The sequence below is a fragment of the Nothobranchius furzeri genome, chromosome 11 (genome assembly GCF_043380555.1).
Source record: "Nothobranchius furzeri strain GRZ-AD chromosome 11, NfurGRZ-RIMD1, whole genome shotgun sequence".
Classification (NCBI taxonomy): domain Eukaryota; kingdom Metazoa; phylum Chordata; class Actinopteri; order Cyprinodontiformes; family Nothobranchiidae; genus Nothobranchius; species Nothobranchius furzeri.
Genome location: NC_091751.1, coordinates 59,586,987 through 59,602,730, shown reverse-complemented (window position 1 = coordinate 59,602,730; position 15,744 = coordinate 59,586,987). Strand labels below are relative to the sequence as shown.

General features: G+C 41.6%; 1 protein-coding gene across 1 annotated transcript; it reads left to right on the top strand.

Moving 5' to 3' along the window:
• Positions 1 to 12,656: 12,656 nt before the first annotated feature.
• On the top strand, positions 12,657 to 15,178 carry LOC139061938 (fibrous sheath CABYR-binding protein-like). The gene is made up of 4 exons (XM_070541888.1): positions 12,657 to 12,735; positions 13,989 to 14,143; positions 14,573 to 14,692; positions 14,795 to 15,178. The coding sequence occupies exons 1-4, from the start codon at positions 12,657 to 12,659 to the stop codon at positions 15,176 to 15,178; spliced, it is 738 nt and encodes a 245-aa protein (XP_070397989.1).
• The last annotated feature ends 566 nt before the right edge of the window (positions 15,179 to 15,744 follow it).

Below are 15,744 nucleotides of genomic sequence, written 5' to 3'. Positions count from 1 at the left end.
GTTAAAATCTAAGCTCAGCTCGGCAGTGACCTAAAATACATAAATATAATTTTACTTACCGAAAAAAAAATGAAGTGGAGACTCCTTGGACGCTCTATTAGTGCAATTAATGCCACAGCAAGTCATTTTGTCCAACAATTGCACAAATAATATCCAAAAAAGAATACACAAACACAGAGACTCAAAATCCCAAAGCAGTTTCCAAGCCAGGCCGAGGCGCTACTGAGGCCTTTCCCCGGAGCTAGCTTTGTGGTCACGTGGGTCGGATGCTCATTAATTATTCAGAATTTTAGGCTTTTAATACACATAAACAGAAGAGTTAGAAAAAAATTCACCCCCCTCAGAGTTGTCATGAGTGTAAACTAGATCATTTAAACAAAAAAAAAATGTTTTGGTACCAGGCTGTAAACATGTTTATTTCTGCTGTGAAATTGGCATTTTTAACATGGGAGTCAATGAGGATTAGCTCGCTTCTGATACCAGCCCCCAGCGGATGAGGGTGGAACTGCAATTTTTGGTAGTTCCGGATTGGGACCAATTTTAGAGCCGCACTGTGGGGGCTTGGTGGAGCCCCAGATCGAGGGAGATTATCAGTGGTCTTGTATGTCTTCCATTTTCTGATAATTGCTCCCACAGTTGATTTTTTTCACACCAAGCTGCTTACCTATTGTAGATTCACTCTTCCCAGTCTGGTGCAGGTCTACAATTCTTTTCCCGGGGTCCTTCGAAAGCTCTTTGGTCTTGGCCATAGTGGAGTTTGGAGTCTGACTGTTTGAGGCTGTGGACAGATGTCTTTTATACAGATAATGAGTTCAAACAGGTGCCATTAATACAGGTAACGATTGGAGGACAGAAAAGCTTCTTAAAGAAGACGTTACAGGCCTGTGTGAGCCAGAGATTTTCCTTGTTTGAAGTGACCAAATACTTATTTTCCACCCTGATTTACAAATAAATTCTTTAAAAATCCTGCCATGTGAATTCATGGATTTTTTTTTCACATTGTGTCTCTCACAGTTGAAGTGTACCTATGATGAAAATTACTGACCTCTGTCATCATTTTAAGTGGGAGAACTTGCACAATCGGTGGTTGACTAAATACTTTTTTGCCCCACTGTAATTTGTGGAGGTGCACGCTGCCATTCAAGCATTATTCTGCAAAATAATAATATTAAATGGATTGAATCCTCCAGTGAATAACAATAAAGAACCTGCCGGCTTAGCCTGTTAGTTCCCTTAATAAAAGGCTGACCAGAAATAGATCTAACTATTAAAGATGAAATCCTTTTTACCTAGTAATCTGGGATTTCTGGAGGAAATTATTTTCCACAACATTCTTTCGTTCATTCGTTTATTCATAAAGCACCTTCTACATATAAAGCACCTACAGCCGACCAAGGTGCTGAAACCAACCATAAAACTCACAATAATAATAAAAATAATGTTAAAACAGTCATGAAAACAAACTAATGTTGAATAAAAACAGTGTAGCATTAGTCAATATTGAGAAGGCCGGAACTGATGGTAAATGATGATTTATTGAGCCGTCCATATCATCAACCAACATAAGAGCTAGGCATAAACAAAAAAATAAATAAATAAAACATTTTCATAAACTAAACCATAATGTATAACTGATTACACTGGTAGCCTTTTTCACAACTAATACAATCATATAGGTTCCCATACACATTCCGTTTTCATAACAACATTCTGAATTATAGTTACAAATCTTGTTCCCCTTATCAACTGAAGCTAGACAGAAGTATTCTTCAAACTTTCTGTGTCTTCTTCTCTGTGAACTGTTAATAGTCTATCCTTTGATCCGTCTTAACTTCTAATAGATTTACGTTTGTTTCTTCTGTGTTGCACCTCCCTACTTAGCTACGGTTGCTATGACGCTGTCAAAATAAAAGCCCGTACACCTTTGCCGATGTTGAACATAAAGAAGTTCACCTTTACATTCACCTTTACAACCAGTAAACCAACATAAAAACATGTTAAACCTGCTAAAAAAAACACAAAAAACTGCCCCCCAAAGAAAAGATCAAGGCAATGCTGCAATCCCTAGAAGGCGCCAGCATGTTCGGCAGGCCGTCTATCCATCCATGGACTCTTTCTACTTTTTATTCTTCTATGTTTTGTGCTCTCCCTGGGATCTTCACTCACGGCCTATGACAGACTTACCCTTCTGGGTCTTCGCTATTCTGGGCGTTTTCCCCTGTGTGGCAGCATTAATCTCCGGGAAACGCTCCAACATCAGTTTCCCTCTGTTCCTGTCACCCTATGGAGGATCCATCCTCAAGGGCGGCTCCCAAAACTTCGCCGCTAGCGGGGTTGTCGTAGTGGCCGCCAGGTTCGCCTTCGTTCGGCTCTGGATTGCTCTGTCAGAGCGCAGCAACTCCGTGTGATATCTGGGCCTCGATGTCGCTCCATTGACTGTGCTTCCCGTCTCCCGGAGCTGCTGTTCCGGACCTATAACAGATGCCAGAGAGGAGTGACTGCGTCTAATCTCCGACGTGTCAACAACTGCCACACCTCTGTAGGTCCTGTCATTCGGCCGGCGGCGCCGTTGTGGTGCACTTTGATCAACGCATACCGACCATTTTCTCAGACAAGGAGCTTAAACGCCCTTGGAGAAACAAGAGACGCTGGACGCTCTCCTGAGCCGACAACCCGCTCCTGCAGCTGCCACTTCTGTCACGTTGGGCGAACCATCAGACACGCCACTCGTCATGGATGAAGCTGAACATTCACCTCTCCCGTCAGTAAAACAAGCAGTAAGTGTAGCAATACAGTGTTCTCCAAATATACAATATCTGCAAAAATGATTAAAGTCGTTTAGCTGAATATCCTAATCATCTGTAAAGCACACGACAGCTCTGGATGCTAAAATTCTCCAAAATCATTCATAATTGAATAAGTTTGATCACACAATAGTTTACCTTGAACTTCTGCTGACAAAAATGTGAGCTCTTGACAACAAACACTCTCACTCTCGGTTACCATGGAGACACATTTGCCGCACACGCACCACTGGTTTTGTACTGCACTCGCTTCATCCCGCCCTTCTTGCTCTTCATTTTGATGCTCCACACAGTAGTAATTGCAAAACATTCATTATTTATAAATTCACACAGCCAAAGAGGGAAATGACTGCATTGCTTTTCATAGTGAACTAAGCAACACTTGCTCCTTTATGCAGGATTATTTTTAGCAGTTACTGAAAAAATTGCCTTTTAATTAAATATTGTCCCTTAATGCATTCTTCTAAATCTCCATCAGCATGTTAATGCTACTGCAAAATAACATCTAAATTGAGTTTTGTGTTGCAGGTTAACTCTCAGTAAAGTGTTGCCACTCACTGCAGCAAAATGTTCATAAAACATATGGAGATTGGCATCCCATTAAAAATTACCCAGGATGTCATCAAGATAGATGGATCTCGGAGTGCAAGGTGAAGCAGATCAGACGACCTTCCAAAAGTTGAACACAATGCTGACCAGGGAAATTTTCTCACTCATTCGTTTTCTGAACCAGTTTAATCCTGTTCACGGTCAAAGCAGGCAGGAGTCTATCCATGGATGGGCCACCGGGCCGTCACAAAACCAGGACAGCCAGTATGGATTGGACCATTGTGTGCATGCAGTTAAGTTAAATTTATTTCAAATTTTCTAATCTAACAGATATGGTTTTGGTATGTTTGTTGAATTAGTTTGGGAAATACTCTAGCAGTAATCCTTCTCCTGGTTTTTCCGTTTCCTTTCCCTGTTTTATGTAGATCAGTGGTTTTCAATCCTGGTCCTGGAGGGCCGGTATCCAGCACGCTTTAGTTGTTTCTCTGCAATAACACTTGATTCAGTGGTTGAATCAGCTGTGCAGCAGCTCATCAATCTCTGCAGAAGCCTGTTAATCACCTGCTGATTAACTCATTCACTACCAGCCATTTCCTGATCAGAAAAGCCCTTCGCTGCCAGAATTTTTCAGTGTTTTCACAGTTTTTTTAAGAGCCACACAGAGCGATGCCCTCTAGGATGGTGTCAACACCAAAACTACCAAAACAAAGAGTAGACTCACTTCTTACATCAGGAAGAATCCATGCATTTAGAGCGTTATCCGTTCTTTCATAATCCGTTGTTGATCATCAGAAGCTTTTCTGGTTTGCGTCTCACTTTTTTTTACAGCAGCAACCCAAAACGATCTCCTAACACATGGATTGTCTGCTTCCTGATCACGTGACGTGTGACGTACACAGATGAAGGTTGACTTTAGAGCAGGTATGTTTGTTCTCACGGTGAGGGGGCTCGTTCAGACGCCCACACAGTAAATAAAAATGCAAATGATGACTTTTGTCGTCAATGGCAGTTAACAAGTTAAAATCTGGTGTGTTGAAGCAGAAATAAAACAAAAACATTCTGAATACTGGCCTTCCGGGATCAGGATTGAGAACCACTGGTGTAGATGTTTGTATTGATGGGTTTAGGCATGGCTGCTGAGTAGGTCTGGACGATAGTTCAATAGTTCAATATATTTAATGATAGACTTGTGGTGCAATAGATAAAAAAAACTGGGTTGATAAAACTTCGATTAAAAAAAGTTTCCTTTTTTCATTATTAACCTATCAGGTGGCAGCATACTAGACTCACTACTTACTCCTAACCAATCTAAACCACAGACTCGGTCACGCTACGTCACCAGGCCCTCCCCTCTCAAGCCAAAACCGAGCAAGAGGCAGCCGCAGCAAGATGTCTAGGGCTGCCACGATTAGTCGACTCACCACAACAATGCTGACAAATAAAGTAGACCTTATTTTATAAACATTTTTTAATCTTGCCTGCTGCGGCATGTTCAGCGTTTGCTTTCTGCCTTTCTGCTCAGCTGCCGCTTTAGCTCCGCGACGCATGCACAGCGGTGGCCGTCCAGCTCTGCCTTCATCACCGGAGGAAGAAAACATGGCGAGTCTCCAATGTAGCTCAAAGTTTGGGAGCATTATACAGATTCAAAAGAAAGGCTCGTGAAGTGCAAACTCTGCAAAGTGAAACTCTCCTTTCACGGGAACGCATTAACGATGCACACGCACCTTTAAAGGAAACACATCATGGCGGACAATGAAGAGTCGCCTCGGTTAAGTTTACCTCATCATGATGTTAACATCAACAGAGTTACTTGTAATTATAGTTGTAGTGACACCAGTAGCAGTGGTGATGTTATTACCTTTAGAACACGTTTGTATGTCACGTATGTTTGCTCTAATTACAAACGCTAATGATTTATTTCATCCCGCTATGTTACAGTGTTAATAAAAGGGCTCCTCTTCAGTGGATGAGCTTGTTACGTGCACACCTCAGCAAGCTAATGTCCTGACTGAGGCCATTGTGAGCATGTTGGTCATGTCCTGTCCATGGTAGGTATCAAGGTTTCATGGAGATGATCAAGCAGCTCAACCCAGGATACCATGACCACTACCTACCAGACTGATCCCATTTCACCACCATGATGGAAAAGAAGAATTAAACTACTTTTACGGTGTGTGTGTGTGTGTGTGTGTGTGTGTGTGTGTGTGTGTGTGTGTGTGTGTGTGTGTGTGTGCCTGCCTTTGTCTCTGTATCTCTCTGGACACAAATAAAATAGACATTAATGCATTTTATGATCAAATAAAAAGGTTGCTGACTGAAAAATCAAGAAACTATATTTTTAATGCATAAAACATTTTCTTTGTGTTAAATCCCAGGTTCCTGACTGGGACCAGGAAACGGGACCACATCAGTCCGGTTCTGGCCTCCCTGCACTGGCTTCCGGTTTGCTATTGCTCACAATTCAAAATCCTCATCTTTGTTTATCATTTCTTCCAGGGTGGTGGTGCCCCCTATCTAGCCTCACTCCTGAACAGACATTCCCCATCACACGCTCTGCGCTCCTCTGACCAGGCCTGCACGCTGTCCCTTGTTCTAGGTGTCGTACTCGTGGGGACCCGGCTTTCTCAGTCCTAGCACCGTCACTCTGTTAGGCTGTCCCCATCTCTGCCAGTCTTTAAGAGTCGCCTAAAAACACACCTCCTCCACTTGGTGTTTCCTGAACATGTTTGATTTTGGCCCTCTTTTATGTTGAATTTATTTCACAGTTTTCATTGGTTTACTCTATCCATTGTTTTACACATTTGTCCTGTACCAGAATGTTTCACCTATTTTTTTGTAATTTTTATTTTGTAATTTGAATTGCTTTTATTTTTGATTTATTCAATATATTTACCTTCTACTGTAACGTGTTCCGCGCCTTAGGCTTCCTGACAGGGTTGCGGAAGGCGCTTTATAAATGAAGCTTTGATTGATTGATTGATTGATTGAAATCTTAACCAACTTTATTTGATAGAGTTATTAATCTGGTAAATAAACAAACTTAAATATCTTTTATCTTTACAGTAAAGCTGACCCTCAGAGCTGTCCATGGTCCCTGACCGCTGATGTGTGGACCAGCCGTGCTACAGAAGCATACATCGGTGTGTCCTTCCATTTCCTGAGTTAAGATTGGAAGATGAAGCGCTTCAACTTTGCCACCATGCCTCTTGTGAACACAAGTCATTTTTATAAACAATTTATTTTTGATTTTAGGTGCCTGCCTCCATCTGACTGTAGCATTTGTATTAACATGTTACAAAGTTAATTAAAGTTGTTTGATGAGCTATCATCTTGTCTTCATTATTAGAGGGCACATAGCTGATCACACTTCAGACTAGAAGCTAATGATGGGAATATTAGAGCATCCTATTGCAATAAGCTAAACTTTTATTGAAGACATGATTAGTCAACTAATCGTCAACAAAACTGGTGATTAGTTGACTACTAAAATAGTCGTTTGTGGCAGCCCTAAAGATGTTGCAGCAAGAAGAGGTGGAGAAAAAATAAAAATGCCCAAAATAAAATGGTCAGTGGTGCACATAAAATATTTTCTACAATTTAAAAAAAAAATTCAATAATTATCGATATCAATCAATTTAAAAAAACATAATTATCGATATACTTTTTTTCTATATTGTCCAGCCCTACTGCTGAGTTCCTACTCAGGCTGAATCTGTACACCGGTGACTATTTACCAACATTGCAATACATCACACCTGGTTTGCCTGACACACTCACGCTTACCTTCAGCTCAGCAACTCTTCTCACAGGCCACATGCTGTGCCCAGGAAACTGTACTTTTTGCCCCTGCTAGGTTATCTTATGAGGTTTTCAAACCATTTTTCCACCAAGTTAGAAATGTCCAACCATAATAATACCAACTCAGAAGTATATTGTCAGAATTACATCACACCATGTGTTTATCTTTACAAAGTTACAAGAGTAAAATAAAAGTCTAATTGCTCAGAGGTCATTGAGGGTTTTGTTTAAAAAGAATAAAAGGGCCACTGGAAAACATTGTTTAAAGCTGTTATAGCGAATCTACAGAACAAGCTAGTCGCGTGCACAGACGCAACACTCACGACTCTCCTCGAGTATCTTCACTGGTTCTGCGTCCACCAGAACCAAAAACCCACATTGCCAGAAGAAACGAGATAGCACTAAACACCTGTCACCATTTTCTAGGTCCAAACATCTTTTGTTATCCACGTCGAATGGTGTTTTTCTTTTTGAGACTCTAGTAGTTTGTCCTAAAGTTGAAGTGGTAGTAGCTGACTGTTACTCCATGTCTGATATTACTCAGCCGAGAACGTCTCACACCAGTGGTGTTCTGTTTCTGAATAAGTGAGTGTGTAATGAGTGGAGAACCCGCGCAAGTGAGGGGGTTCAGCGAGACCGACAGCTGGATGGTCCAAGGTTGCTTTTGGTCCGAATCGTTAAGATTTGTATACAAATGCGAAAAGGTTTTTTTTTTTTTTTGTCTTTAATTTTTTACCTTCACAACATATTTATTAAATCAAATAAAGTTTATTTATTAAGCACATTTAAAAACATCCAAAGTTGACCAAAGTGATGAACCATAAATTGAAGCTACGACAATAAAACAAAGAATTTACATATTTAAATCAGTCAGATTTACATGAACAAAAGCATCTAGCAAGATAAAATGCTAAATTAAAATACTTAAGAAAAGATTAAGAGCCAAATGTTAAAGAAAATAAATGAGTTTCAATTTATACTTAAAAATAGCTGAGGAGGCAGAGTCTTTGACCCAGAAAGGAAGAATGATCCAGAGCTTTGGAGCTGCAACAGCAAATGCTTGGTCCCCCTTTCTGTCACGTCTGGATAAAGGAACAGTTATAAGTAATTGTTTAGCAGATCTACGACACCGACTACTATTATAGGAGGAAAGGAGTTGTGTAATGTAAACGGAGCCGTGCCATTTAGAGCTTTAAAAACAAATAAAAGAAATTTTTATTCTATACGAAATTTACCTATAGAGATCCGGACGTCACGTGACTCTCAGAGAGTAGACGCCATGTTGGCAGGCAACAAATGTAAACAAAATGAACGGGATCGGCTTGGATTTTACTTCATCTGAGTTTACTTCACACTTTAAAACCGAAGAAATCATTTTATATAGTCAGAAATTAAATAGACTAAACATCTCCAACCCTTACCGTGCCCCTGGGATAATTTTAAAAAACGCCAGAAACTGTCTGAGCAGACTTCTTACCCGACCTGGCCAGGGAACGCCTTGGGATTCCCCCGGAGGAGCTGGCCCAAGTGGCTGGGGAGAGGGAAGTCTGGAACTCTCAACTTAGTCTACTGACCCCGCAACCCGACTCCGGATAAACGGATGAAAATGGATGGATGGATGGATGGATGGATGGATGGATGGATGGATGGACAAATAACATAGATTTACATGTAAGTAGTATAAATAGAGTGCTGTGCTGTTTAATGTATAAACGAACGCCAAGAGAAATCACTAGTCTGATTTTTTTCCGTGAATAAAATAAATATGTCAGGCAGGAGCGTCTCAGGATCTGTCTGAGATCTGTCTCGGTGAGACAGATAATAGCAATCCAAAGTGCTTTTTATGTGTGATCTGACAACTGATCAACCATTGCTTAAAAATCAAATACAGCTTAGCCGGTTAATTTCTGTGATCATAAAACACGTAAACGGCAGCACGCAGAACTCACGAGGCAGCATTTTATGTGACGTTTACTTGTTGCTATGAGTAATAAGACAGAAAAAGCCACGCCAAAATAAGTTTAGGATGCCCACTAAGAATCGTAATAAAAGCATTTAAAATAAATAGGCCTAGCACATTCAGTTGAGGAAACGTTGGTTTAAGTACCTGATATGAAGCGGTCGCTGCATAAGTGAAAACTCTCGGGATCCCACAGCTTCATTTTAGCCCGGTCACTAGCACGTTTTATTACAATGATCCAACGTTTGCAGCACTCTGGATCTTGGGGAATCCTGTAGGTGGCTCATTCCTTATGTTGTAAGCATATGTTCTGCATCCTGGAGCACAACAGGAATCTACCATGTTTCCCATTTGATTGAGTTTTCTGACAATAACAAATAGTCCTGCTGCGGGCTTCTGCATGCCAATATGGCGCAGTTTCGATTTGAACTGTTGCATGTCGGGAGAAGTGACGTCAACTCCCGGAGCTCTATATAACTTTTTTTTTTATGTCAGTATGCTGTAAAGAGGCCTGAAAAAATGTTTTAGGCTAATTTGTTTTACAATTTTGCTATTGCTGCTTCATATCTACGTCCATTTGTATCATTTACGTTTTTTTTTGTTAATCATTTGTGCAAACGGGCATTGTGATTTAACTAGTTTTTTTTAATCATCTACCTTCATGTTTTAAACCCAATTTTAGCCCTAAAATGTGAGCTGATACCACTAATACACAATATGTTCAACAATATTTCATCAATGAATTAAAAGCAACATTTCAAAGGTTGCCTCACTATTATTTTTTTAGTTTAGCATTAAGGTTCATTAATTTTCCAAAAACGGCTCCTTCTGTAAAAGGCCTTTGTATCTATCACCCTGTTAGGTCTCCACAGACAGCTATAATTATGGCTTTTGTACAAAAATAATTCAGTTGTTTGATATCCTATTAAGAAACTCTTAAAAGTGTCTTTATTCACACTCATGTGCAAATAAAGCCCTGAGAAGCTGTTTAACACTGCTGAGTTTGGGTGTGGGTATTTCTGGACTGCAAGGTGAAAATGACAATTTACACTCTATGTGCTTCTGCACAGACGCGGCAGCCAGCAGGAGGGATGAGAGCAAACATAATGTTGTAGAGATAATTCCAAGGCTTTAAACAAGGTTCTGTGACAGACAGAAGTGCATGCAAAGGAGATTTCAACAAAACCAACATAAATTATTTCCTGCACAACAGGACACAGTATAAAATAAATCTCTGAACAGACTTCTCTTGAAAAGGTGTTTGACTTTGGTAACAATGGAAGTTAACGCTACACAATTCAGGCTGTTGCAGTCAGCATATCTGCAGCTCCTTTAAAAAAAACAACACAGGAATATTCATTACACCCCGCAACACGAACATGAAAGCCCACACTGATGAGTTTTACTGTTGTTGCTTTGCGTTGATGCATTCAAGCAGAACCTGCAGCTCTTGTGGAGAGATTGCCTCCAAAGCCAACAATAAAACATCTTTTAGAGAGCAGTGGTGTTTGTTGTAGGGAGCGTGTTTCTTTAGAACATTCTTTAATGCTCCATAAAAAGAGAATCTGTGAATGTTGAACTGTGGATTTTGCCAAGATCCACATTTATTTATCTTTGAAACTGACCTGGTGTATTTCATTATTGAAGAAAAACAGAATGCAGTTAAACTGTTTAATCATTTTCTGCATTTATGTCTATATGTTTTCTATGATGGAATAAAACATGGTGTAAATCAGCCACGAGAATTCCTAATGTGTCTCTTTTGGCTCCCAAATGCACCTCACACAATGGGATGATGTGCCATTTGCAAACAATATGGCTCTTCTTGCTTGGATTATTTATCTGTACCAATACATGTGTTATGTCCATTGACCTGTAGGGGCTCTCTTGGAGTAGAGAGCTTCCTGTTTGGTGTTTGTTTGCAGGTCTGCTGCCACACCCTGGTGCCCAGCTGGAATCATTTGCTCCTCATCAACGGACCTGCATAAAAGCTCCAGCCAGCCAGCGCCGCAGCCTCTAACTCCTGGGCACAGACTGTTTTGGTGATTGTGAAGGTGTTAAAACCTGTGTAGCATAAGCTACTGTGATACCAGTAGTATTTAGTGATACTGGTTGTACTAGAAGTTCATTGTTTTATTAGTTGGGAAGTATTTGGTAGGGGTCCTCTGCCTTTTTCTTTGATGCACCGTTTTCTCCTGTTTTGTGGACAGCCAGTGTAGCCCAGGCATTGTATTTGTTTCTTTTCATTAGAGAAGGGTTGCATGTTTTTTGTTTTAGCTAAAGGGGTGGTTTTGTTTGTTGTTTTGGCCTGGAGACCCTGACGTTGAACTACTTCCCTCTTTTTGTTATAGTGTTAAGAAGTTCCTGGTTGTTTTTCTTTTATTTGTATATTAAATGCCTTCTTTCAATTTTTAGTTATTTTTTTGTGTTACACCCTGACCTCCTGGACCGCTAATTTCTCAAGGGTTGTAACAACATGTAATATTCAAAACTGTTTATGCATGCAACCAGATGCAATAAAATACCATGAGGTGCTCATACAAGCTGTTGGGAGTTTCCCAAAACAACTGAATTTACCTTTAATATCTGTTGGTTTAAAAATCAAACAAATTACACGTGTACTTCTGTTTCTTTTACAGTATTATTCTTTATATAAATAGATAAATACAGTTTGTATTTGATTATCAGATTATATAAACTATGCCATGTGGAGATGAATGAATCTTGCCTGTTTTGATGGAAGATGGAGTTCCTGACAGATACATGGGCTCTTCCCTCTGGAGGAGGGTCATGAAGAACTTTTTCTTTTAGATGAAGGCAAACAGGTTTTCCACACTTTTCATGGAGCACGTGGAATTACTCTCTAATTTCCCTCTGGGATTAATAAAGTATCTTTAAATTGAATTTGAAATGAATGATTCGAATCAACATTAAGTCACAGTTTTTAATTTTAAACATTATATTTTATTATTATTATTATTAGTAGTAGTAGTAGAGGACGTTTTCTGCAAATCATTAATTAGTAGATCAAAATTACTTGTTTAATAATTTAATTTGTCATCTTGTCAGTTTTTCCTAAGCCTCCAAAAAGAACTAAGAAGTGTTCTATTAGTGACCGAGTCCTAATTTCATCTGCTTATCTGGGGTCGAGTCGCAGGGGCAGCAGCCTAAGCAGTCTTCCCTCTCCACAGCCACTTGGGCCAGCTTCTCTGGAGGAATCCCAAGGCGTTCCCTGACCAGCTGAGAGACATAGTCCCTCTAGCGTGTTCTAGGTCTACCTTTAGGTCTTCTCCTTGTTGAACGTGCCGAGAAAACCTCACCTGGGAGGCATCCTGACTAGATTCCTGAGCTACCTCAACTGGTTCCTCTCGATGTGGGGGAGCAGCGGATCTACTACAAGCCCCTCTTGGATCACTGAGCTTCTCACTCCATCTCTAAGGGAGAGCCAAGCCACTCTGTGGAGAAAACTCATTTTGGCCACTTATACCCGTGATCTAATTCTTTAGGTCACTACCCAAAGCTCATGACCATAGGTGAGGGTAGGAATGCAGATCGAGAGCTTTGCCTACTGGTCTGCTACTCTGCGGTCTGCTGTGGTGAAGCTCTCTTCACCACAGCAGACCGGTACAACGCCCGCATCACTGCAGATGCAGCAGCAATCCGCCTATTGATCTCACGCTCCATCTTTCCCTCACTTGTGAACAAGACCCAGAGATGCTTAAACTCCTCCACTTGAGGCACGACCTCATCCCTGACCTGGAGAAGGCATTCTACCCTTTTCCGACTCAAGACCATGGTCTCAGATCCTAAAAATTATTACTAAATCATATATTTTAAGCAGTACAATTAACATGAACCTTTATTTACATATCCCTATTTAATTGTATCAAAGACGATAAAAGCATTGGTTTTAATTAAAAGATGGAGACAAAAAAAATGAGATAGAAAGTAACTTCTAATGTCGTGGAACTGTTTATCTAATCCTATGATGCCGTTCTTTAATATTCCTCCATGTTTAATTTTTTTTTTCTGTTTCGATGTCTGTTGATGAGAAATGTTACACAGAGAGCTGAACTGGTGATCCTGAGCGCAGCCTCAGACACAGACAGACAGATTGAGGGTAACAGGGTAATTTACTGGCTGAACAGGTGGGCAGATTAAGCTGAGATGTGAAGGGTTGTGAGCGGAGAAATGGGCTGTGTAGGTGATGAGCTGAGGGCAGGTTTAGAGCAGATCCTTGGAGGTCTGCCAGAGAGCCTTTAGCTGAGAAACGAGTGAAACAAGTGGTAAACAGTATACGTACGCTCGTGAGCAATGCTGTCAGACTCGAAAGGTTGTGCACAGACTTAACACACGGCTCCACTCAGGCAATTGGACACACAGAGTGACACACAAAAGGTGCTTTTTTTTTAGCTAACAACAGTCAAAACGTAATTGCCTCAGGACCTCTTTCAAGAAGCTACAACCTGTTTCAGCCCTGGAGCTGTTGCTTTTCCACGCAGGTCGAATACACTCGATGGATTAGAGAAATCAAACCCTCTGACATGCATGAGTTTTCATCTGCTGAGATGTAGCTAACGCTGGTCACACGGGAGACTACAAAGAAATAAAAACAAAAAGTAAATTTTGGTGACATCACTCAAGATAGAATGTTTTTTGCAGTAGAATAATGTGAAGCGCCTTACATTCTCTGTTTTATTGCCCTGAATCAACTGATTTGCATTTTGAAAGTTATCTCCTCTGCTAAACAGGAACACACGTCTCAGATCTTGTCTGCTGTATTTGGAGAATTGTGTTTTTATTTTGGAACATAACCTAATTTTCAAATGCATTTATTCATTTTCAAGTGATTTTGTTTTTTATTATTTTGACATCAGAGTTGATCAAACAACACGCAGTGCAGCCTACTCTAAGCTGCATGACCAACGAGTTTGAAGGCTTCTCTGGCTTTAGCTCTGCTGCTGAGGTTTGGGAGCACTCAAACAGGGGATCGTCATCCAAAACCGGGAAGAAAGACAAGCCTGCAGGTGGAGTTTGAGAATCAGGTTGCACCCCAAGTGAACAAAGTGAACTGAGTTCATTTTACAAAATGTTTTCAGGTGTTCTGCATTGGTAAACAACAGCACATGCTGATTTATCACGTTAAAATAGTCATCCTTTTCTGAGAGATGCTGAAAATGAGAAAATTTAATTATCTTTACAACAAGGGTCCCATTATTAATGTTACTTAGTGCTTTATTAAGTACCGTATTTTCCGCACCATAAGGCACTATTAAAAACCTTTGATCTTCTCCTGAATTGGCAGTGCGCCTTTTAATACGGATGCACCTTTTATACAAGTATTAAGGACGTAAGTGAAGCCAGCCACACCTGCGTCCGCAGGAAAACAAAGAGCTGGCCCGGTGCCATCCCCGCTCTTTCAATGAACCTTCCTCGTCGATGGTGACGCAACCGTTGTCAGCTCCAGCCCGTCCAAGAGGCTCCGGTCCAGCCCGTCCACGAGGCTCCTTTTCAGTCCGTCCAAAGGGCTCCGGTCCAGCCCGTCCAAGAGGCTCAGGTCCAGCCCGTCCACGAGGCTCCGGTCCAGCCCTTCCACGAGGCTCCGGTCCAGCCCGTCCAAGAGGCTCCGGTCCAGCCCGTCCAAGAGGCTCCGGTCCAGCCCGTCCAAGAGGCTCCGGTCCAGCCCGTCCAAGAGGCTCCGGTCCAGCCCGTCCAAGAGGCTCCGGTCCAGCCCGTCCACGAGAATCCGGTCCAATCCTTCCACGAGGCTCTGGTCCAGCCCATCCACGACGCTCTGGTCCAACCCGTCCAAGAGGCTCTGGTCCAGCCCGTCCCAGAGGCTCTGGTTCAGCCCGTCCAAAGGGCTCCAGTCCAGCCCGTCCAAGAGGCTCCGGTCCAGCCCGTCCACGAGGCTCCGGTCCAGTCCGTCCACAAGGCTCCGGGCCAGCCTGTCCACGAGACTTTGTCCCCTTTGCCTGCAGAGACGTCGTCCCCTCGTCATCCTGCAGAGATGTCGTCCCCTTGTCATCCAGATGCTTTGATGCTCCCCCTTAGAGTAAATCTGTAAGGCTTGTCACCAGTATTCAGACATCAATTCTGTTTGCTTCACAGCCAGACAATAAGGTTTTTGTTTAGAAACAACAACATGTTCACATTTTTCCCTTTCATTGAACTTCTCTTCTCACTGAGTAACTGACCAGCCTTGGAAAAAATCCTTTCTGCTGGTACAGAAGTCGCAGTTACAGCCAGGTGTTTTTTTGCAAGCTTGCTCAGAGAGGGGAATGTTGCCTGATTTGCTTTCCACCGAAGTAGTGGGTCTGCATCCCTTGATTTTTGCCTCTCTTCTGAGTAACGGCGCATTTCAATAAGTGCGTCAGTTCTAGATGTCCGATGTTCCTGAGATGCAAGTACTTGGGAATCAAATTCAGCCCATATCCCAAATTTTGCTACAGGTGAGCTTGAGGCATAAGCAGGAGCAGCTACTGAGACAGAGCTGGCGCCTGAAGTTGTGCATGTTTCAGGCGCTGAGGTCTGGTATACTGCCTGCATTTCAGTGATTAGTCGTTTTTTCAAAGCTTCAACATTTGCCATGTCACAAAACCCAAGGTTTTTAAATCTTAGGTCCAGAAATGT